The sequence below is a fragment of the Scatophagus argus genome, chromosome 3, assembly GCF_020382885.2.
Source record: "Scatophagus argus isolate fScaArg1 chromosome 3, fScaArg1.pri, whole genome shotgun sequence".
NCBI classification, from domain to species: domain Eukaryota; kingdom Metazoa; phylum Chordata; class Actinopteri; family Scatophagidae; genus Scatophagus; species Scatophagus argus.
In genome coordinates, this window is record NC_058495.1 from 2,238,284 (window position 1) to 2,256,402 (window position 18,119).

Consider the following 18,119-nt stretch of genomic DNA (forward strand, 5'->3'; position numbering starts at 1 on the left):
AGTTAATACACATGATGTTGTTGAAGCTGATCCCAGTATCGTCTCGGTGTGTTCCCACGTAAGGCAAAGCTGTTGGGGGCATTATCGTGTCTATGACTCACTGTTGCAGACCAGTTGATAAGTGACAGTAAAGATGAATCCATTATTTTAATTTGTTAAAGTTTAAAAATAAACTTTGAGCTCTACTCTCACTGGTGATCGGCTCCAGATAGGAGCAGAATCTGATCTGCATGTGGGTGAGGATTCCTCCAGAAGGTCCAGCTTTCTCCTCAACAGCTTGCTGGCGCTCAGCAGCTGAGCAGTGGCTGAGTCCCTCTGCTCCACTTGGTCCTCACCACACAACACTCAGCAAAGCCCTGCAATCAGAGCACTTTTTTTCAATTTTCATCTCACATTTTCACACATTCCTAATTCATGCCTTTGTATTGGCTTTGCATGTAGTCTTGCCACTCAAAAATGTTGCTTTGCTCTCTACGGAAACACACCATTAGACTGTATATATAGTTTCCATAAACATATTCTATTCCAAAAGTTGGGACGCTGTATTAAAGAAAAACAAAAGAGATTGTGATCATTTTTGACATATACTCAATTCAGAACACCACAAAGACCTCTTCAGTTTCATTGATTTCTGTAATCAGTGCTTTTGGTGCCAGGAACACATTTTAAACAAGTTGGGACAGGGGCAACAAAAGACTGAGAAAGCTGAGTACTCCTCAAAAAGCACCTGTTCATTCCACAGGTTAACAGGTTCATCCTCAAGAGGCTCAGGTGTTCACAAGCAAGGATGGTGTGAGGGTCACCATTTGTCAAGCATATTATTGTATAGAGGACATCACTGCCTGCGCTCAGGAACACTTTGTAAAACTGTTGTTGGTAAACACAGTCTGTTTGGGAATGATTGCTTTCTTTTATTATTCATGTTTTATGCAGCGTCCTTACTTTTGGAATGGGCATTCAGTTTTTAAATCTGATTGCTGGCAAGTAAAAGTTTGTTTTTATGTACATTATAATTTATTCAAACTTTTTTATTTTAACAATTTATTTCTTTTAGTTAATTTTGTAATTTAGTTAATTTTATATTTATTTTCTATACAGTATATTCAAATGTATTTATTTTTGTTCTTAAGACAAAGACAAGACAAAATAATAATAATAATAATACTACAAATCAAAAAAGATATAAAAAGTTCATATCAAAGCATTTGTGTTGAAAACATTGTTGCTAAGGCTAGATATTATAAGTAAAACTATTTGAAGTAATTCAAATTCAACATGTTTCTTGCAGCATGTGGCCAGGCTGTAGGCGGAGCCGAGGACGAGGGCGAGGCCCAGGCTGGCTGGATAGAGGGCGCTGCCATCCTGTTCTCAGTCATTATTGTGGTCCTTGTGACTGCCTTCAATGACTGGTCCAAAGAGAAGCAGTTCCGTGGGCTGCAGAGTCGCATTGAGCAGGAACAAAAGTTCACTGTCATCCGTAAAGGCCAGGTTATCCAGATCCCTGTGGCTGAGATCGTGGTGGGAGACATCGCTCAGATCAAATATGGTAGGAGACCACATACACAAGACTGAAATGTCAAACCTCTGATGTTAATATATGCTTCAAAAGTTTAAAAACAGATGCAAACATTAGTGTCTGGTCCCTGCTTCTTAATGTTAATTCTTATTGTTAAGTTTGTGGCCTAAGGGAGAAGGAGGTGACCTATACAGCTCTAGTTCCATGTATGTGTAATTGAACTCTTTGAGTGATTTTGCAGAAAGTCTGAAGTTAAAAACTTTTCTGGTATTTCGTTTTTGGTGAATGCAAGTGTGAGAAAATTAGAAGATGAACAACATCGACTTTCGTGCAGTCCTCTGCTACCTTGGTCTCAAGGGCTTATCACCCAAGGAAGTCCATGTGGTCATGGTGGCGCCCTCAGACTACTACTCAGGATGAAAATGGAGCTCGGTGGTTGCCATTTTGACATTGAGGATTTTATAGTTGCTGTGGACCACTTTTTGGAGGTCCATGACATCAGCTTCCATAATAAGGGGATTAGTATGCTCCACGACTGCTGGACTATGTGTGTAAATATAGGACAGTGCTGAAAAATAAATGTGCCGTTCCTCCTCCTATCCTTTCACCCATACCTCCATCCCCTTGCCATCACCACCTGATTCCCTTTTGCCATCTTTTACCCCACCAACCCCCACCTCCCCAGCACTGATGCCGTACCATCTTCCCACAGCTATTTATTTCTGTCCATTCATGTCAGCCCTCTTGCCCCTAAAACAAGAGAAGTTTAACAAGGATCAGTCACAGTCACTGCAGAGGATGCAAGTCCGATAGATCATAACCAAGCAAGCCTCAGCTCCAGCATCCACAAAGGACGTGCTACTCAGCTGTGCATGGTTTCTCAGCACACTTGAGTGTGATGATAATACCATGCCTTGTTCCTGTACCCAACATAAAGCACCCTCGGTGACAACAGACCAGTGGCTTTAACTTCACATGTTATGAAGTCACTGGAGACTGGATGGTCCTCAGACACCTCCTTTCAGTACTTGAGCCATCACTGAAGTTCTGAAGTCTGAAGTTCGCCTACCAGTCCTGTATTAGAGAAGAAGATGCCATCATCTTTTTGCTGCACAGAACTTATAATTTGACTGGAAGAGGCAGGCAGCATTTTGAGAGTCACTTTTATTTACTTTCAGTGCTTTTAACACCATACGACATTCTTATCTCTAAATAAGCTAATGGACATGAAGGTGGATTCTCCAAACTTGTCCTGGATTACCAACTGCCTCACAGGTCAGCAAGAGTATTTAAGGCTGTGGAGCAGTGTGTCAGATATAACAGCTAGTAGCACTGGGGCACTTCAGGGGACCGTCTCCTCTCCCTTCAAGTTCATGCTGTACACATAAGATTTCAGACACAGCTCACAGTCCAACTGCTTGCAGAAGCTTTTGGACGACACAGCCATCGTGTGACGTATCAGCTGGCAACAGTAGGCTAAGTAGGAGAAGAAGTGTGGTGGGCGGTTTTGTTGAGTGGTATCAACTGAACCACCTGCAACTCAACATCACAAATACTAAGGAGTGGATTTTAGGAAGCCAAGGACCCATCCAAACTCAGTTGTTGTCATTGGACCCTTCCAATGCCAGTCATTGTTGCAGAATACAAATACCTGGGCGTCCCCATACTTTTGACAATAAGATGGACTGGACTATACAAGAGAGGTAATTTTCTCAGGTGACTCACATCTTGCTGCAGGAGTTTTATCACTTGGTTATGACCTGGGTCATCCTCTATCATCTATGCTGGGGCAGCAGGGTGAAAGCAGTCAATGCTAATAGATTTTATAAGCTCATGAGGAAAGCTGGTTCTGTATTTGGACCTGAACTGGAGTCAGCAGTGGAGATGTCAGAGACAATTATGCTGAGGAAACTACTTAGTATAGTGAACAATGCCTTTCATCCCCTGTATGCCTCACTGGAGTCATAGCAGAGCACCCTCAGCCATAGACAGAAGAAACTACCAGCATACCGAACACCACAAGAGGTCTTTTCCACCAGTGGGTTGGATACTTGATAACAATATCCATTTCACTTTTCATTACCTGTTGTAGTTATCTGTTTTACCAAGTGTATGTTATATTGGCCCTATCATTTACACCTTATACAATTTTCTTAAGTTTTATTGAAGTGCTATCATATATTCACCAAAACCCTTCGGGCTCCCTCTGGATCAGGCCTTGAAAATCAACAAAGTACAGGGTTCCCACAGGTGTGTTTGAGGGGAAAAGAATCGATGCTTTGAAACTTAAAAAAATTAAAAATAATTTCCAGTAAACATTGAGTTATTAAAAGTACTTGAATTTATATTTTTTTTTATGCAAGAACATAAATTTAAGCTCTGTTGATTTATTTTTAACTTTAGTAAAAAGGGTATGTTCCATTGTTTGTGTGTGTGTGTGTCTGGTAGCTGCATCATTATTTATCTCTCTCTTTTTGAAATTATAGCATGTGAGCTTCTGCTAGTTCTCATTATAACAATTCACAGTGTTAACAGTAACAATAACTTTGATCTGTCTCTCCAATTTTTCTATGTTGGGTCCTACAATTTTAAGGGAAATACTTCAATTTCCAGTTTTTTGAGCAGAAGCACAGATGGAGAGAGAGCGAGAGAGAGAGAGATGAACTTTCCCTCTGATGTGTGTCTGTAGGAGACCTGCTGCCTGCTGATGGGATCCTCATCCAAGGTAACGACCTGAAGATAGACGAGAGTTCTCTGACTGGAGAGTCTGATCAAGTCCGCAAGTCTCTGGAGAAGGACCCCATGCTGCTGTCTGGTGAGAGCCCGCTCAGACCAACACTGTTGATGGATTTTTGTTTATTTATTTTCAAGAAACATCTGGTGGGCCAAATTGAATCTTATGACCAACTTTGGCCCATGGGCCTTCCTTTTGCAAGCTCTGAGCTAAAGAGAAGATTAGACAGATAGAATAATAATTAAGTGCCAAACAAGCAAGTTCTCATTGTGACTTCTAGCTTTTTGAATCTTTCCTTAGGGACTCATGTAATGGAGGGATCTGGGAGGATGGTGGTGTCAGCTGTGGGCCTCAACTCTCAAACCGGCATCATCTTTACTTTGCTGGGCGCAAGCGAGAACGATGAAGAGAAGAAGGTCAAGAAAAGTAAGACACTGCACAAAGCCTGTGTCATGTCTGAGAAAAGCTCTCTTCATGTTGAACTGTTGAAGGTCATACGAGGACACTCAGTGTGTGTTGAGAGGAAAGTTCTGCTAGAAAGACGGCTAGCAGCTTGTCACCTTCTGAATATTTCTACTCTACTGTTTGAAAAATGCAGATTGAAAATATTTGCACGCTTTTATCAGCTTGTGTTGATTCAAAGTTTCTCCTGTCATATTAGCTGACTGTCAGCAGGTAGGGTTCATCCAGTCTGAGCTGATAACAGCAGAGCTGTTTGAAGGGTCTTATCATAATATTTTAACATTATTGAGCATCTGTGAATAAATGAGACCATGGACAAGTTCATGTGTTGTCATCGTATCTGTTGAACAACAACTAAACACAACTGACTGTGTACTACAGCAGCAAGATCACAAGCTTTCCTCTAACTGTTCTCTAAACCCTCCCCTAAACGGTGATTGGCAAAGATTAGCAAACTTTCAGTGTTTGGATTTATCCACATGGGGCTGTAGTACTGACATATGTAAAGAACGTTAACATATCTCCACTTCCTCCACATGTACAAAAGTGAAGCCAAAGTATCCTGGTTACAAGCGCTGCCATCTTGTGCTGGTGGCATCATTTATTATTTTATGTATTTTTTATTGTTGTTAACATACCCATACACCAGCCAGCCAGTGGTACGGCATGGTGTGGTTTAAGCCACACGTACTGCCGTCCTTTGATTGGTTGATAGGGAGTCCTCACCTCCTTGTGACAACATTATAACACAATACAAACACACTGCAGCCTTTTCTCAAACAAGGCCTGCCTTCTTGCTGTGATAAACAGCCACATTCCGAGAAGGATGAACACGGTGAAATCGTCCATTGTTGTTTTCCATGCTGTTGCTTGTTCTTGTTCTTCCTCCTCTTCTTCTTGTTTACTGTGTTCTTCACGCACTTAAATGATGTCACGCTACTTACCTAGCTGACGCAGTAATTGCCATCCACCGTGTGTCCCGTCTATGAAGTAGGATACTGTTGGCAGTGGGTACACCAACCGTACCGTACCAAACCGTTACGTTACCAAGCAAACTGTACTGTACTGCTTGGTGGAAACGAGCCATAAGTCACACGAGAACATAACGAATAGACAAGGAACACTAAGCACAGTATGTATACACAAGAGGAAACAGCATAGGTGAGGGTAATCAAAGCGGAGGTTAGCAATCAAAGCGGCGGGAAGCAGACAAAGACAGGAAACTCATAGTATCATACAACAGTCCAAGTGCGGGATGTATCAGGTGCTTTACTGTGAACATACCAGTCAGTCAACACTTTGAACTGTGTTTCCACTCAAACGGGACCAAACTACAAAAAATCTTTTTGGTTGCTCACCTGAATGAACACTACATTGTGGTCTCATTTATTCATGCTAGTTCACTGCCATTCTACCAAGGTGTTGATTTGACAGTTATGTAATGTTGGTTAAAAATGCCATACACACCTTCCTCTGTTCACATACAGTTGCTTTTTGAGGTGGAACCCTTCAAAAGCCAAAGTCGAGATGATCCTTGTACTGTCACAGAACAGTTTGATGTAAACCAACAGGCTTCTGCAGTCGGTCTCTATTGCTTTTGATTTGCTTGTGATCATGCTAACCCCCTTTTACTCATGTCTCTTTTTTTTTTAGTTTGTTTTTGTCCAATCATTTGTTCTATTGGCTAAAGTTTGAGTTTGTCAGGCATTCATTGTGAACTGGATGAATGTACCAGCTCAGCGGAGAGAGACACTCAGGTTTACATTTTGGCCTCGAATAACTGATTTCAAAAACCAAACCAGTTATGAGGTTTCAACGAGGAGAACCACAAGATTTTTGTCTGATTCAACTAAAATCAGTTTGAAAAGAGCAGAAGAGCAGTGCATTACATAAGCATTTTATATATGTGTCTGGACTATTACATAATAAATTCCTTAGATCATAACCTTAGTCTGTACCCTCAAAAAGCCCTGTGAAGTAAGGACTGGATAAAATGTCCTCACTTTTTGAAATTGTCCACACCTACTGAGTCTGAAACTTGTCCCTACAAAGATAGAAATGCAATAACACACAAAAGCACTGTTGTGTGTTCTGTTTACAGCAGGCATACAACTCATTTTAGTGTTTATCCATGAACCTGCTGTACACACACTCACACAGGCAAACACACACACTTGTCAAGATATCAAGATATGGCTGCTTACAATGATCAGTAATGGATGTTATGATCTGTTAAGGGTTAAATTGAAAGAATAATTGCAAAATTGACCAATCAGTATGGGTGGGTAACCCGGAATTAAGCAGGCCCCTGGGCTTAATTAATAAACACCACAGCATCAGTGAGCTCCGAGGTAATCACTTCTGCTTCGTTAGAAACTTTGTTTCTGATTAAGACATTTGTCTGTGATGCAATTCTCACTATACGCAATCCAGGAGAGAGATCTCTCTGTCGGAACCTGTGTGTGAGGAACAACACACACAAACACACACACGCCTACTCTTAGTGACAATGAAGGAAAGAACTAAATGGTCAAAAGTGTGGTTACAGTTCACTCGAGCTGATCAGACAATGCTTGTTATATACATATATACTGTACTGTGTATATACACATAAGCTGATAACCTGTACCTGCACCCGTACACTGAGATGCAGTTTAGTAAAAGATATGCACAGTAGTAAAGGGCATAAAGAGAAATTATGAAGAATACACGAATAAAAAAATGTATGTAGCAGGTACATTATTGAATACAGCTATACAGTATGTATGACTTGCATACAACCACTATACCGTATAAACAATAAGACAGTATGTGAAAAAAATGGCAAGGTACTGGACGTTATGGTATATCAAATCAATAATGTCTAGGTGTTTAATATTATTTTTTCATTTGTTTTGCTTTATGAGATAGGCAGAAACTGATTAGGTCTGCTCTCAAACATTGTGGCTGTTGGTTCCCCGCAGCAGGAAGTTGCCCGTCTCTCTCCTCTGATTGGTCCATTCCTGCCCACAACGCACACACGACACACACACACCTGTGGGTTTCTATCAGTTTGAACTTTGTGTTCTCCCTCAGTTTTAGTTGATCTTATTTTTCCTTTGAGCCATCTTATCAGCATTCCGCACTCTCTCTCTGTCCGAACAGGTAAAAAACAAGGACCCCCCGAAAATCGCAACAAAGGTAACCCCTCCATTCATCCATCTGTCCCTCTGTCCCTCCATCCTCCCTGTTACTCACCCTCTCATCACCCTCCACCCAGTGGCAGGAGGGGAGTGTCCAGTCCACCTCTCTCTCTCTTTCTGCTGTATAAAGGGGGACGTTCACTCGCCTTGCTTTACTTGTAAAAGGGTGCAACTCTCAACCTTTAAGTCTTTGACAGCCAATCACAGCATCCACAGTTGTCATGGTAACTGCCATACATCAGACTGGTAATCTGTCATGAAGCACCAAGGCCATGCCTCCTTTTGGGGAGAAAGAATCACACTTTCACATAAGAAACTACTTGTCAGTGAGAACACTTTATTTTGGTGAAAGTGTAAATTCCTGTTTGATGATGATACTTTTGAATTATGAACTGTCATCATAATTTATGTAATTCACACAAAAGTCTAACTACTTTTGTGTGAATTATGAAGTATCAAATTATGAAGTATCAAACTGAATAGGAATGGCAAATTTTAAAGAAGGAAAGGCTACTGACATTTATATGATGCCAAATAAGAAACTAGAAACATCTATACTTAAACCTAAGCTTTCACACTGAGATTTGAGGCAAATAAGATACTCAGACATTCCCTCTGGGTGTGGTAAATCACTAAATGATGCTAGTAACAGTTACTAATGATGGACAGCCAGAGGCCACTGGCTACACTGAGCTAATTTAAAATATTGGCGTGGCGTGCTCAACTGAAGGTCCGCGCACTAAGTGCCGGCTGCACTTGTGTGCTGGCGTCAGCACACAAGCCGCCTGGGCCGGGAAACAGGAGAGAAGGCTGTCACTGAAACCCCTGAACAGAGGAGTCTGGGAGAGTGCCAGGAGCGACCTTGACAACAGGTCACCAGCTGACTCTGGACCAGGAGAGCGCCTGAGTGTTGGGTTGTTTTCCAGCCAATGTACAGACTCAAGGTGTGGCAGATATTTCTTAGTGTGCTGAGGTTAATTTATCACCTTACTTGGACGGTAAAAGCTGTTAGCTACTAGCTGCTGGCTGAATGGACATGAGTGAAGATGGATCACATACATTTTTTAAATATGGCTTTCTAAGGCAGGCAAAGTGGACATATTTCACTTGACGTGGTGTCCTTTGGTTATTCTTAAACTGATTTAGTTCTGGTAGTTTTCTGTAAGTCTATGGCTAGCAGCATTTGTTTTCCCCCAAAAACCAGTTTGGATGTATTGCAAACTATAGTTTCTGGATGGGCCGGTCTGATGTATTGGGTGACTGTGGGATTTGTCTTAATTTTGAGAGAATGTTTGGAAATTTTTAAAACAGAGTTTTTACAATAACATTAGTTACATTTCTTCAGAAAAGTATCGCTCAAAGAATAATGTTATTTGACAGAATAAAAGTATAAATAGAGCACATTTGAAATTGTGTGCTTTAATGCACCTGGTAACAAAAACCTCTCCAACTGCTAACTAACTTGATGAAATATATATATGTGTGTGTATATATGTCTATATATATGTATTTATTGAAGGAATTGTGCAAATCTTACTTTAAGCTAATATGCCATATTAAATGGCTTTCCTGGTCTCCTATGATGGTATAAAATGCAGTGGGACGATATCAATGTGGGAGATTGTGCTTTGCATTTGTCTCAAGATTAATCAAAATATGATCAGCAATTATCTGATAAGTGAACAATTTTTAGTACAGCTGCCTTGGCTGTGTCAAGTTAGCCGGCTATCTGAGTTAGCTACAGCGTATCTGTCAAAGTTAGCTAACTACTTACCAAGATAACTATGTTACAAGCTAATAACATTTACTTCTAAACAGAATTTAATAAAGGTTCAAAAACTACAATATACAAGCTAAAATGTTATTTTCTTGAATTAAATATTCTCTCGAGACAATGTCTTGTGACAATGTTTCTTCTACAGAATATAGTTTATGTACTCACAAAAGCTCTTTTTCTGCCCTGAAAATATCCTATTGTGCTCTGGGAATTGAGACATAAATACAGCTTCCTGAGTGAGGGTCCCTAGAGCTCACTAGGCTGACCATCAGGTGTCAAAATGAAAAGAAGTTTGACAAAATGTGCTCCCTCAGTGCCATTAGATATATAATAATTAACAGAACTTTTGATGATAGCTGTGTTTACACTGATGATATCGTCGCTCCAAGCTCAAACAGCCAGCCGTCCTCTACATCCCTGTGTCATTCAACACATGTCCAATGTCCTCTGCAAGCTGTCACAACACACAGGCACACACACATGTCCCCCTCCTCCCTGCCTCCTATGGTTTGAGCATCTGCTGCAGACAGAATGCTTCTTGAGGTACAGAGAAACACACGCACACACACACACACACACCTTGCTTTTTTTCCCCCACAGACATAATTCACCAAACTGCAGTGATGGATGACCTCTGCTAAAAACACATAGAGAGGACGACCAGAAGCACCTTCAGTCACACTTTGTACAGTGTCTTCAGACATCTGGGCCCACAGTGAATTCTACCACCTCTGCAGCTCCATTTAGCTCACTGGCATCTTTTAGCTCTTAGTTTTGGTTTCACAGCACACTGGCTGTGTGGTTTTAGTTTCACTGCTCTCATTGGCCAGCAAGAAGCTGTATTCATATTAGAATGCGATGAAGAGGTTTTCTTATCTGCTGGGTGTAGAGGTACGCAGCTGTTTGCACTCCATATTGCGTTGCACATTTAAATTAAACTTACAGTCGGTGCTTAACGCACTCCGCAAGTTATGGATACCTTTCTGATATCTTCAAACGCTTCTACTTTGTTGTTATTCTGCCACTGCAAAGCTGCTATCAGTGAATGTCAACAGTTCCAGGAGATGCTAAAAGCCTACTAAGAGAAGGAGGAGCTGCAACTAAGGATTATTTTCATTGACATTTAAACTTCCCATTACACTTTCTTGAAGCCCAGTACATTTAACATTCTCAAAAATGTTTTTTGTTTTTTTTCTGGGCAACAGTCTAAAATTAAGACAACAAATCTTCACCGATGAGAAGCTGACATTTTTTGCTTGAAATGATTAAACAATAAAGCAGTTATCAGAATAGTTGCCAATTAATTTTCTGTTGATGGCCTTGTTGATGAGTGAACTAATAGTTTAAGCCCTAGGCATGAGCTGCTGCAAAGTGTAACAGTTGTGTCTTGTGAGTTTTAACTGACATTAACTCCATTGATAGAATAAAATAGAAGCAGCAAAATATAATAAGTGAATGAAAACTGTGTTAATGTTAAAGAAAGAGCATTTTAATAACTGCAGTGGTACTAGAATTGGACTGTGAAAGTGGCTGTTGTACTGAATTTGCTAAGATAACAGGTGGAAAGAGGAATAACAAATTAAAGAGGGAGCAGAGGCATGTTTTCATATTTCAACACATTTATATATTGTGATGAATGTCATTTTCTGCCAGCACTTTTGAGAAGGACCAACTGATCCAAACAGCACGGTGATATTTCTTGGCTGAAGCGAGGCTGTCAGTGTGTGGGAGTTGCACCCTTGCAGTATTAGTGGGCTGTGGGCTGTCGTCTGTTCTGTACGTGTATCTTCAGTTTCTTTTTCTTTTCGCCTTTGATTCCTCTCATTTCTCTCACTGTTGCCTCCTTGCAGGGTGTTGCTCAGGACTTCATGTTGTCTTGTAATCACTGTTTGACTCTCTCCCTCTTCTCTGTTATTTTTATGGCTTGCTGAAGTTTTCCTGCAGCCTCCACAGCTCTGCAGCCTCCTCTACCTCCTCCTGTCTCTCTGTTGTGGTTCTGCATCAATGTTGTTTTTTTGTTTTGGGGTGACTCTTTGAGTTCGTCTTCTGTTTGTTGACTTGCTTTCTTTTTGGTTGTCAGACACCCTCTCCCCTCTGCCCGCCGTGCGCTCTCCCATGGTTCAGTGCTGCGCCTGTTTACAGTTCTGTGGTTGGTCAGTGGGTCTCAGTCCTGTTCGTGTGCAGCCATGTCAGTTAGTTCTATGTTGTGGCTTGTCTTCAGACTGGACCATGCACATAAAGCTCCACAGTTTCCTGGTTTGACACACACACAGACTCATCCCCTCAATAAGAGTGTCTAAATATCATGTTGATGTAATGTTGTTATTAAGTTGTTTCAGTTTTAGCGCTAAGTGCTACGTCCTGTATAGGGAGCTCCCTGTTATGAACCTGTGTGAATGAGATAATGACAGTGGCCATGAAAAGATTTGGGATAAAAGTGTCCAACATGCCTTAAAGAAGCAATCCCTGCTCTTGCTCTATCCCCAAATCTCCTGCAAAATAAGAGCTGGGAGAAATTGTTTGTTTTATGAACAAATTTCATAGATGGACACTGAACCCTGTGTAAGAATTTTTTATTACTCTTATCTGAAATCTTCAACTTACTGTTATGAGTGTGTGAACTAGTGTACAAACACCCTTGTAAATGGTTTAAACTTGTTACCGCCTATTCATGAGAAGGAAACACTACCAAGATTTGGTCGTTATTTTAATCCATGGCCCCAAATTTCTGTGTACGGTAAATGATTTGACACTGTTGAGCCTGCTGTCAGAAATCAACAGACAAAAACATAAATCTTATCCGTACCAAACACTCAAGTCAAATTACTTCATAATGCAATCTAGACCAGCCAACTGGAAATTATGCTTTAAATAGTAAGTCAGCTTTAAATGTATTAGTACCTCTGGGACGGCTCTTCCCCTGTCATGGAGGTGTTAATAAGATTCAGGCGTCATTACAGTGGTCTTGTATAGCCAGACCTATTTCCACAGTGCTGTGTCTGAACAACAGGATGTCCACGAGACCTTTTGGATTAATTCAAAATTCTTTCAGATTCACTTGTTAGATTTACATTTTCATCCAGGAATCTAAACCCGCTTTATGCCCATGGTCTGTTGGGTCCAGAAGTGATGTTGACATTGTTACCAGCAGCAACTCTGCGATTGTGTTTAACATAGATAGATGATTGATGATGTTTGAGTATTTGTGCATCAATTTAATGACCCAATCAGAACATTTCCATTGTTTAAGTTATTAACCTAAGGAGGAACTCAAGCGATTTCAAGTTAAAATTATCCCAGTTTTAGTCAGCGTTGTCAGCTCAGTTGTTCATGAGGCCAAACGGCACCACTCTCGGTTTGTCAGATTAATGTAGATCTGTTCTGTTTCCATCACTTGCTGACATTTCTTTGGTATGGAAATATGACAAACAGATCAAAGAGCTCCATGTACGTTACAGTCCAAGCAGGATCCCAGCTGATTAAATGAACTGCAAATACACAGTTTGTTTACACAAATGAGGAGCACAGATGTTCAGCACGACGTGCAACAAGACTCCGTGTCAGCCTTTTTCCAAACTATGAGCTTGGATGTGAAACAAATACAGTGTCTGTGATTGACTGCCTTAAATCCTCTCTGTGTTGTTTCCGCTGTTCTCTGTTCTGTCTGCTGCTCTTCATTATGAACTGCTGCTCCCAAATTGTCTGTGACACTCTCTGAAAGCTACCTGGACGTTTCCATGAATGTTCTGTCATTATAAGTTGATGAAATGCTGCTATCTGCATTCAGCCAAGGTCACCATATTAATGATAAAGAATCAGAGGTATTTTCCGATCTCTGAGAAAACTCGTCTGGTCGTTTTCAGCTTTCCCTCTGACTGAAGCTTTAACGTTTTCTCTATCTGTCTGCCCTTCATCCCCAAACCGCTCCTGAACCCTGCTCCCTCCTTCCTTTTGTTTTGTTTTGTAATTTATTATTATCCATTGATTTAAATTATTCACCTTTTGTCAACCCATCTTGCCTTTCCTCATACACCGCTCATGATCTTCACATGTTGAAAACTTTGTCTCTTGCTTCCTCATTCTGAAAAATACAACCATCTACCCCTTCGACAATCTTTTTCCTCCATCCCATTCATCTTTCTGTCACATACTGTACCTACCTCTCTCCCTCACCATCCTCCTCCATCTTCACCTCTTTCTCATCAAAAACATTTTCCTTGCCTCTCCTAAACCTCCTCCTCCACTTACCCCCCCCAAACCACCACCTTACCTCCCCTCCCTCACAGCCAAAACCCAGGATGGCATTGCCTTGGAGATCCAGCCACTGAAGAGTGAGGAGGCTGCCGAGTCAGAGGAGAGGGCAGAGGAGGCCAAACCAGTAAAGAAGGTCAATGTGACCAAGAAGGAGAAATCTGTGCTGCAAGGCAAACTGACAAGACTGGCTGTACAGATTGGGAAGGCTGGTAAGAAGGGCACACAGACACACACATAAACACATAAATACTAATGATTTACATTGCAGGGACTTTTCATGTTTTGTACCTGTAAGGAAAGCAGTCCCCACAAAGTGACTGTGTAAACAGATACACACACGTGCACCTAACCTAGCTTAGTATAAAGACTGCATTTAGTGAGGATTTGTAAGCTTAGCTCAATCTAAAACGGAAAAACTTTGAACAACATCAGAGTCAAGTCAGGTTCAAGAGGAAATGTGGGACTGTTCCTTTAATAGCATGCAAAGTGATCAGACAGTGAGGGGACCGAGAGGCTGAGAGGTTAGAATGCACTCACTTTTATTGGATGAATGTTTTATTGGGAACAAGATTCATTCCAGAATTGAAGGTATTTTGTGTCTCATTTCAATTGACCTTAATACATTGAGGGACTTTCAGGACAGAGTGGAGGAGAGGCACCAGCCACAGGCCAGCCTCAGTAATAAACTGCCCCTCATTACAGGACAGGAATAGAATTTGGGCCAAAACACTTTGACAGGAGGTGACTGACAGGAGAAATGAAGCATTAAAACACAAGCAGTGGATTTTTCTGTTTCCCCTGTGTTCACCTGTTTCTGATTTACGTTCAGGATGTGGTTTGCCTTACAGAATTGTTGTTTTTTTTTCAGCTATGTTGTGAAAGGTGCAACACGTAAGAATTTTAGTTTAGAACATTTAAAATGTAACTAAAATTAAAAACAAAATGTTAGAGATAACTGTTTTGGATCACTAGCTGCACAGCTAACTAGGTCATAGGCTGTCCCTATTTGTTTGGAGTATACAGGTGGTCAGTTCCTACACATTGCATCTTAAGTGCAGGGACTTCCTGATAAAGGTCTGCTGTGTAGGATTTGGTAACAGTTTATCAAAGAGGGGGAAAAAAATCATCACTGACCTTAATACCTTACTCAACACATTTTGCTCTCTGGGTGATGACAGTGCATCACAGAGGGGTGGAGCCATGTCCATAAGTGTCCATCAGACCATAGGAGTGCATCCTGCAGGATTTCTTCTCAGTGATGTGAGCACAGGCAGGATTGTGAAATCCTATATTCAGAGTTTTGCCTTGACACCATTTTAAGTGCATGTGGACCAATAGGAAGGTTTGAGTTGAGGCTAGGCTACAGCAGGTCAGCTAAGTTTAATTTGGTTAAATTTCTTGTAAACCATTTGGTCATTTTTAATAGTTATTACCTAATTCTGTAAAACTGTGTGTTTGCCTGTTAAGGTGCAATGGCCACATGTTTTAGTACCCTCTGCTGTCACTGCATGAAAGAAATCATTCAGCTGCTCGGTATGGTGTTGACGTGAAAAGTGACAGCATGGTTGGTGTCACTGTTCATCTTTTCTCCCTTATTTTTTTGAATAATAAATGTTTAACAGGTTATGTCTCATTATATTTAAAAGATGAAAATTAAAATGAGGGATAATAATACTTGACTTGACTTCAATGGGGGCAGCCTAGAGACGCAGCTTGTGATGGAGGGTTGTCGGTTCGATTCCCCCACCAGACGGGCAGGAAAAATTTGGGTGTGGTGGAGTGATGAAAAATATATACTGTCAATAAAGCTGATTCTTCTTCTTCTTCTTAATAGGATGTGTGCTTGTGTTTAAATCTCCTTATTGTGTTTGTTCTAACCAGGTCTGATTATGTCAGCTGTGACAGTCATCATCCTCATTCTCTACTTTGTGATCGACACCTTTGGGGTCCAGGGCCGGTCCTGGGTTGCCGAGTGCACCCCGATCTACATCCAGTACTTTGTCAAGTTCTTCATCATTGGTGTAACTGTGCTGGTAGTGGCCGTTCCGGAAGGGCTGCCACTCGCTGTCACCATCTCTCTGGCCTACTCTGTCAAGGTAAGCAGGATGAGAAGCAAAGGGAGATATAGGATATGGATTTGTAAGGATTTTATAGTCACATTTATCGTACATTTCTTGAACTTTAGGGCCAGGTCATTTAGTTTTCAAAATTCAAAAGCAAAACTTGGCCTCTAACTTTGTTCTCCATATTTCAGAAAATGATGAAGGACAATAACCTAGTGCGTCATCTGGATGCCTGTGAGACAATGGGCAATGCCACAGCCATCTGCTCGGACAAGACAGGCACACTGACCATGAACCGCATGACAGTGGTACAGGCGTACATCGGCGACACACACTACAAAACTGTCCCTGAACCCGACGCTATCAAACCAGAGACTCTGGAAGTTATGATCAACAGCATCTCCATCAACTCAGCATACACTACCAAGATCTTGGTGAGACCTACAGTATCAGAGCTACATCCAGACACAGTACTGGCAGTAACTGGCAGACTTAACCCAAAATCACTGTGTGAAACCCTGTTTTGTCCAAAAAAATGCCCACGCTTTCAAAGTCAAGAGTCTGTCCTCTTTAAGATACATGTGGAAGATTAGGCATGCTTTCTTGTTTGTCACCTGCTTTTGCATTGTATTAATTGCCTAGATGCTGAACTTAACTTGAACCTTAACAAAGAGGTCTCAGGTGACCCTGGCTCAGGGGCCATTTCCGTTCTGCATGACAGTTAAATAAGGCTTAGGATTTATCGCTAACTTTAGCTCCCATATTACCTTTTTAGAATTTTCACAGTTTTTTTTTTTAATTTAGCTTTAACAAAGTAGTCTTACACTAAAACTCACACAAACTTTTTTCCCTTCTCAGCCTCCGGAAAAAGAAGGCGGCCTCCCCCGCCATGTGGGCAACAAGACGGAGTGTGCTTTGCTGGGACTGGTGCTGGACCTGGAAAGGGACTACCAGCCAATCAGAGACGAGGTCCCTGAAGAGAAACTCTACAAGGTTTACACATTCAACTCCTCACGCAAGTCCATGAGCACGGTGCTGAAGAACGCTGATGGAGGCTTCCGCATGTATAGCAAGGGAGCGTCAGAGATCGTTCTGAGAAAGTAAGAAAAGAGATTAAATACGATGAAAATGAATTTGTCTCAGGGAAGAGGATTGGGGGGGTGGATAGATAGTTGGTGACGATAGATGAATGGTGTTTCTTACCCTACCTAATGCGCTTCCTTCCAATCCTCCATCTCGCTCTCCCCCTCTCTCCACTTCCAGATGCTCTCGTATCTTGGACGCCCAAGGTCAGCCTCGTGTCTTCAAGCCAAAGGATCGTGATGAGATGGTGCATAAGGTGATTGAGCCGATGGCCTGTGACGGGCTGAGGACCATCTGCGTGGCTTTCAGGGACTTTCCGGCAGAAGCTGGAGAGCCAGACTGGGACAGCGAGAACGACATTCTGAACGAACTCACCTGCATCGCTGTGGTTGGCATTGAGGACCCTGTGAGACCTGAGGTACAAAGCAAATTTAACTCCACTTATACAGATATCCACCTGAAAACACTTCCTGTAATGAACACCTTGTGCTGGCTTATGTTTATGTCTGGAAAGTAGGAGTACAGTGCATTCCAAGTGGTGTAACAGCAGTATGCACAGTAATGAAAGATGGGAACGTCATGAGTTTACAGAAGCTGGAAAAAAAACTATAAATTATACATTAAACAGCTCGGCCTACTTCAGATCTTTGCAGTTAAGGGACTTTTTGGAGTTTATAACGCAAATAAATATGGAATAATATATATATATTATATCAATACTAGAACAAGAAATGCAGCATTATTTGTGAAGCTGAGAAAGAAGAACCAAGTGTGAACATTTCAGAAGATATATGGTTGTGCATTTGGAGAACACAACGTTCCACAACATTCTCACATATTTGCAGAGAAGACCATCCAAAGAATGTAATTAGATTCGCTATTACACAGAGTAAATACTTACAGCACAGCCATGTGGAAGATGATTCCCATGTATTTTAGCTTTGTCCTGAAAATATTCAATTAATGGAGAGATGTTCATATGGCTATTATCAAAATTCTTCCAGTACTAAGGTCATAAATAGTATTGTACATCGGTCATATTACAGGA

General features: G+C 41.3%; 1 protein-coding gene across 7 annotated transcripts in view; it reads left to right on the top strand.

The window, feature by feature from the left end:
- The window catches only part of LOC124054618 (plasma membrane calcium-transporting ATPase 1-like), a 93,389-nt gene that overhangs the window by 47,326 nt on the left and 27,944 nt on the right, over nt 1-18,119 (top strand). For 4 of the 7 annotated variants that reach the window (XM_046380850.1, XM_046380820.1, XM_046380840.1 and 1 more), the window contains exons 4-12: nt 1,289-1,546; nt 4,206-4,331; nt 4,551-4,676; nt 7,857-7,892; nt 13,958-14,134; nt 15,807-16,021; nt 16,180-16,422; nt 16,847-17,088; nt 17,252-17,489. In XM_046380850.1, the coding sequence (XP_046236806.1) occupies nt 1,289-1,546; nt 4,206-4,331; nt 4,551-4,676; nt 7,857-7,892; nt 13,958-14,134; nt 15,807-16,021; nt 16,180-16,422; nt 16,847-17,088; nt 17,252-17,489 (1,661 nt within the window). Of the gene's footprint in view, nt 1-1,288; nt 1,547-4,205; nt 4,332-4,550; nt 4,698-7,856; nt 7,893-13,957; nt 14,135-15,806; nt 16,022-16,179; nt 16,423-16,846; nt 17,089-17,251; nt 17,490-18,119 lie in introns of all 7 variants that reach the window. The other 3 variants (XM_046380870.1, XM_046380860.1, XM_046380879.1) reach the window with 2 other exon arrangements.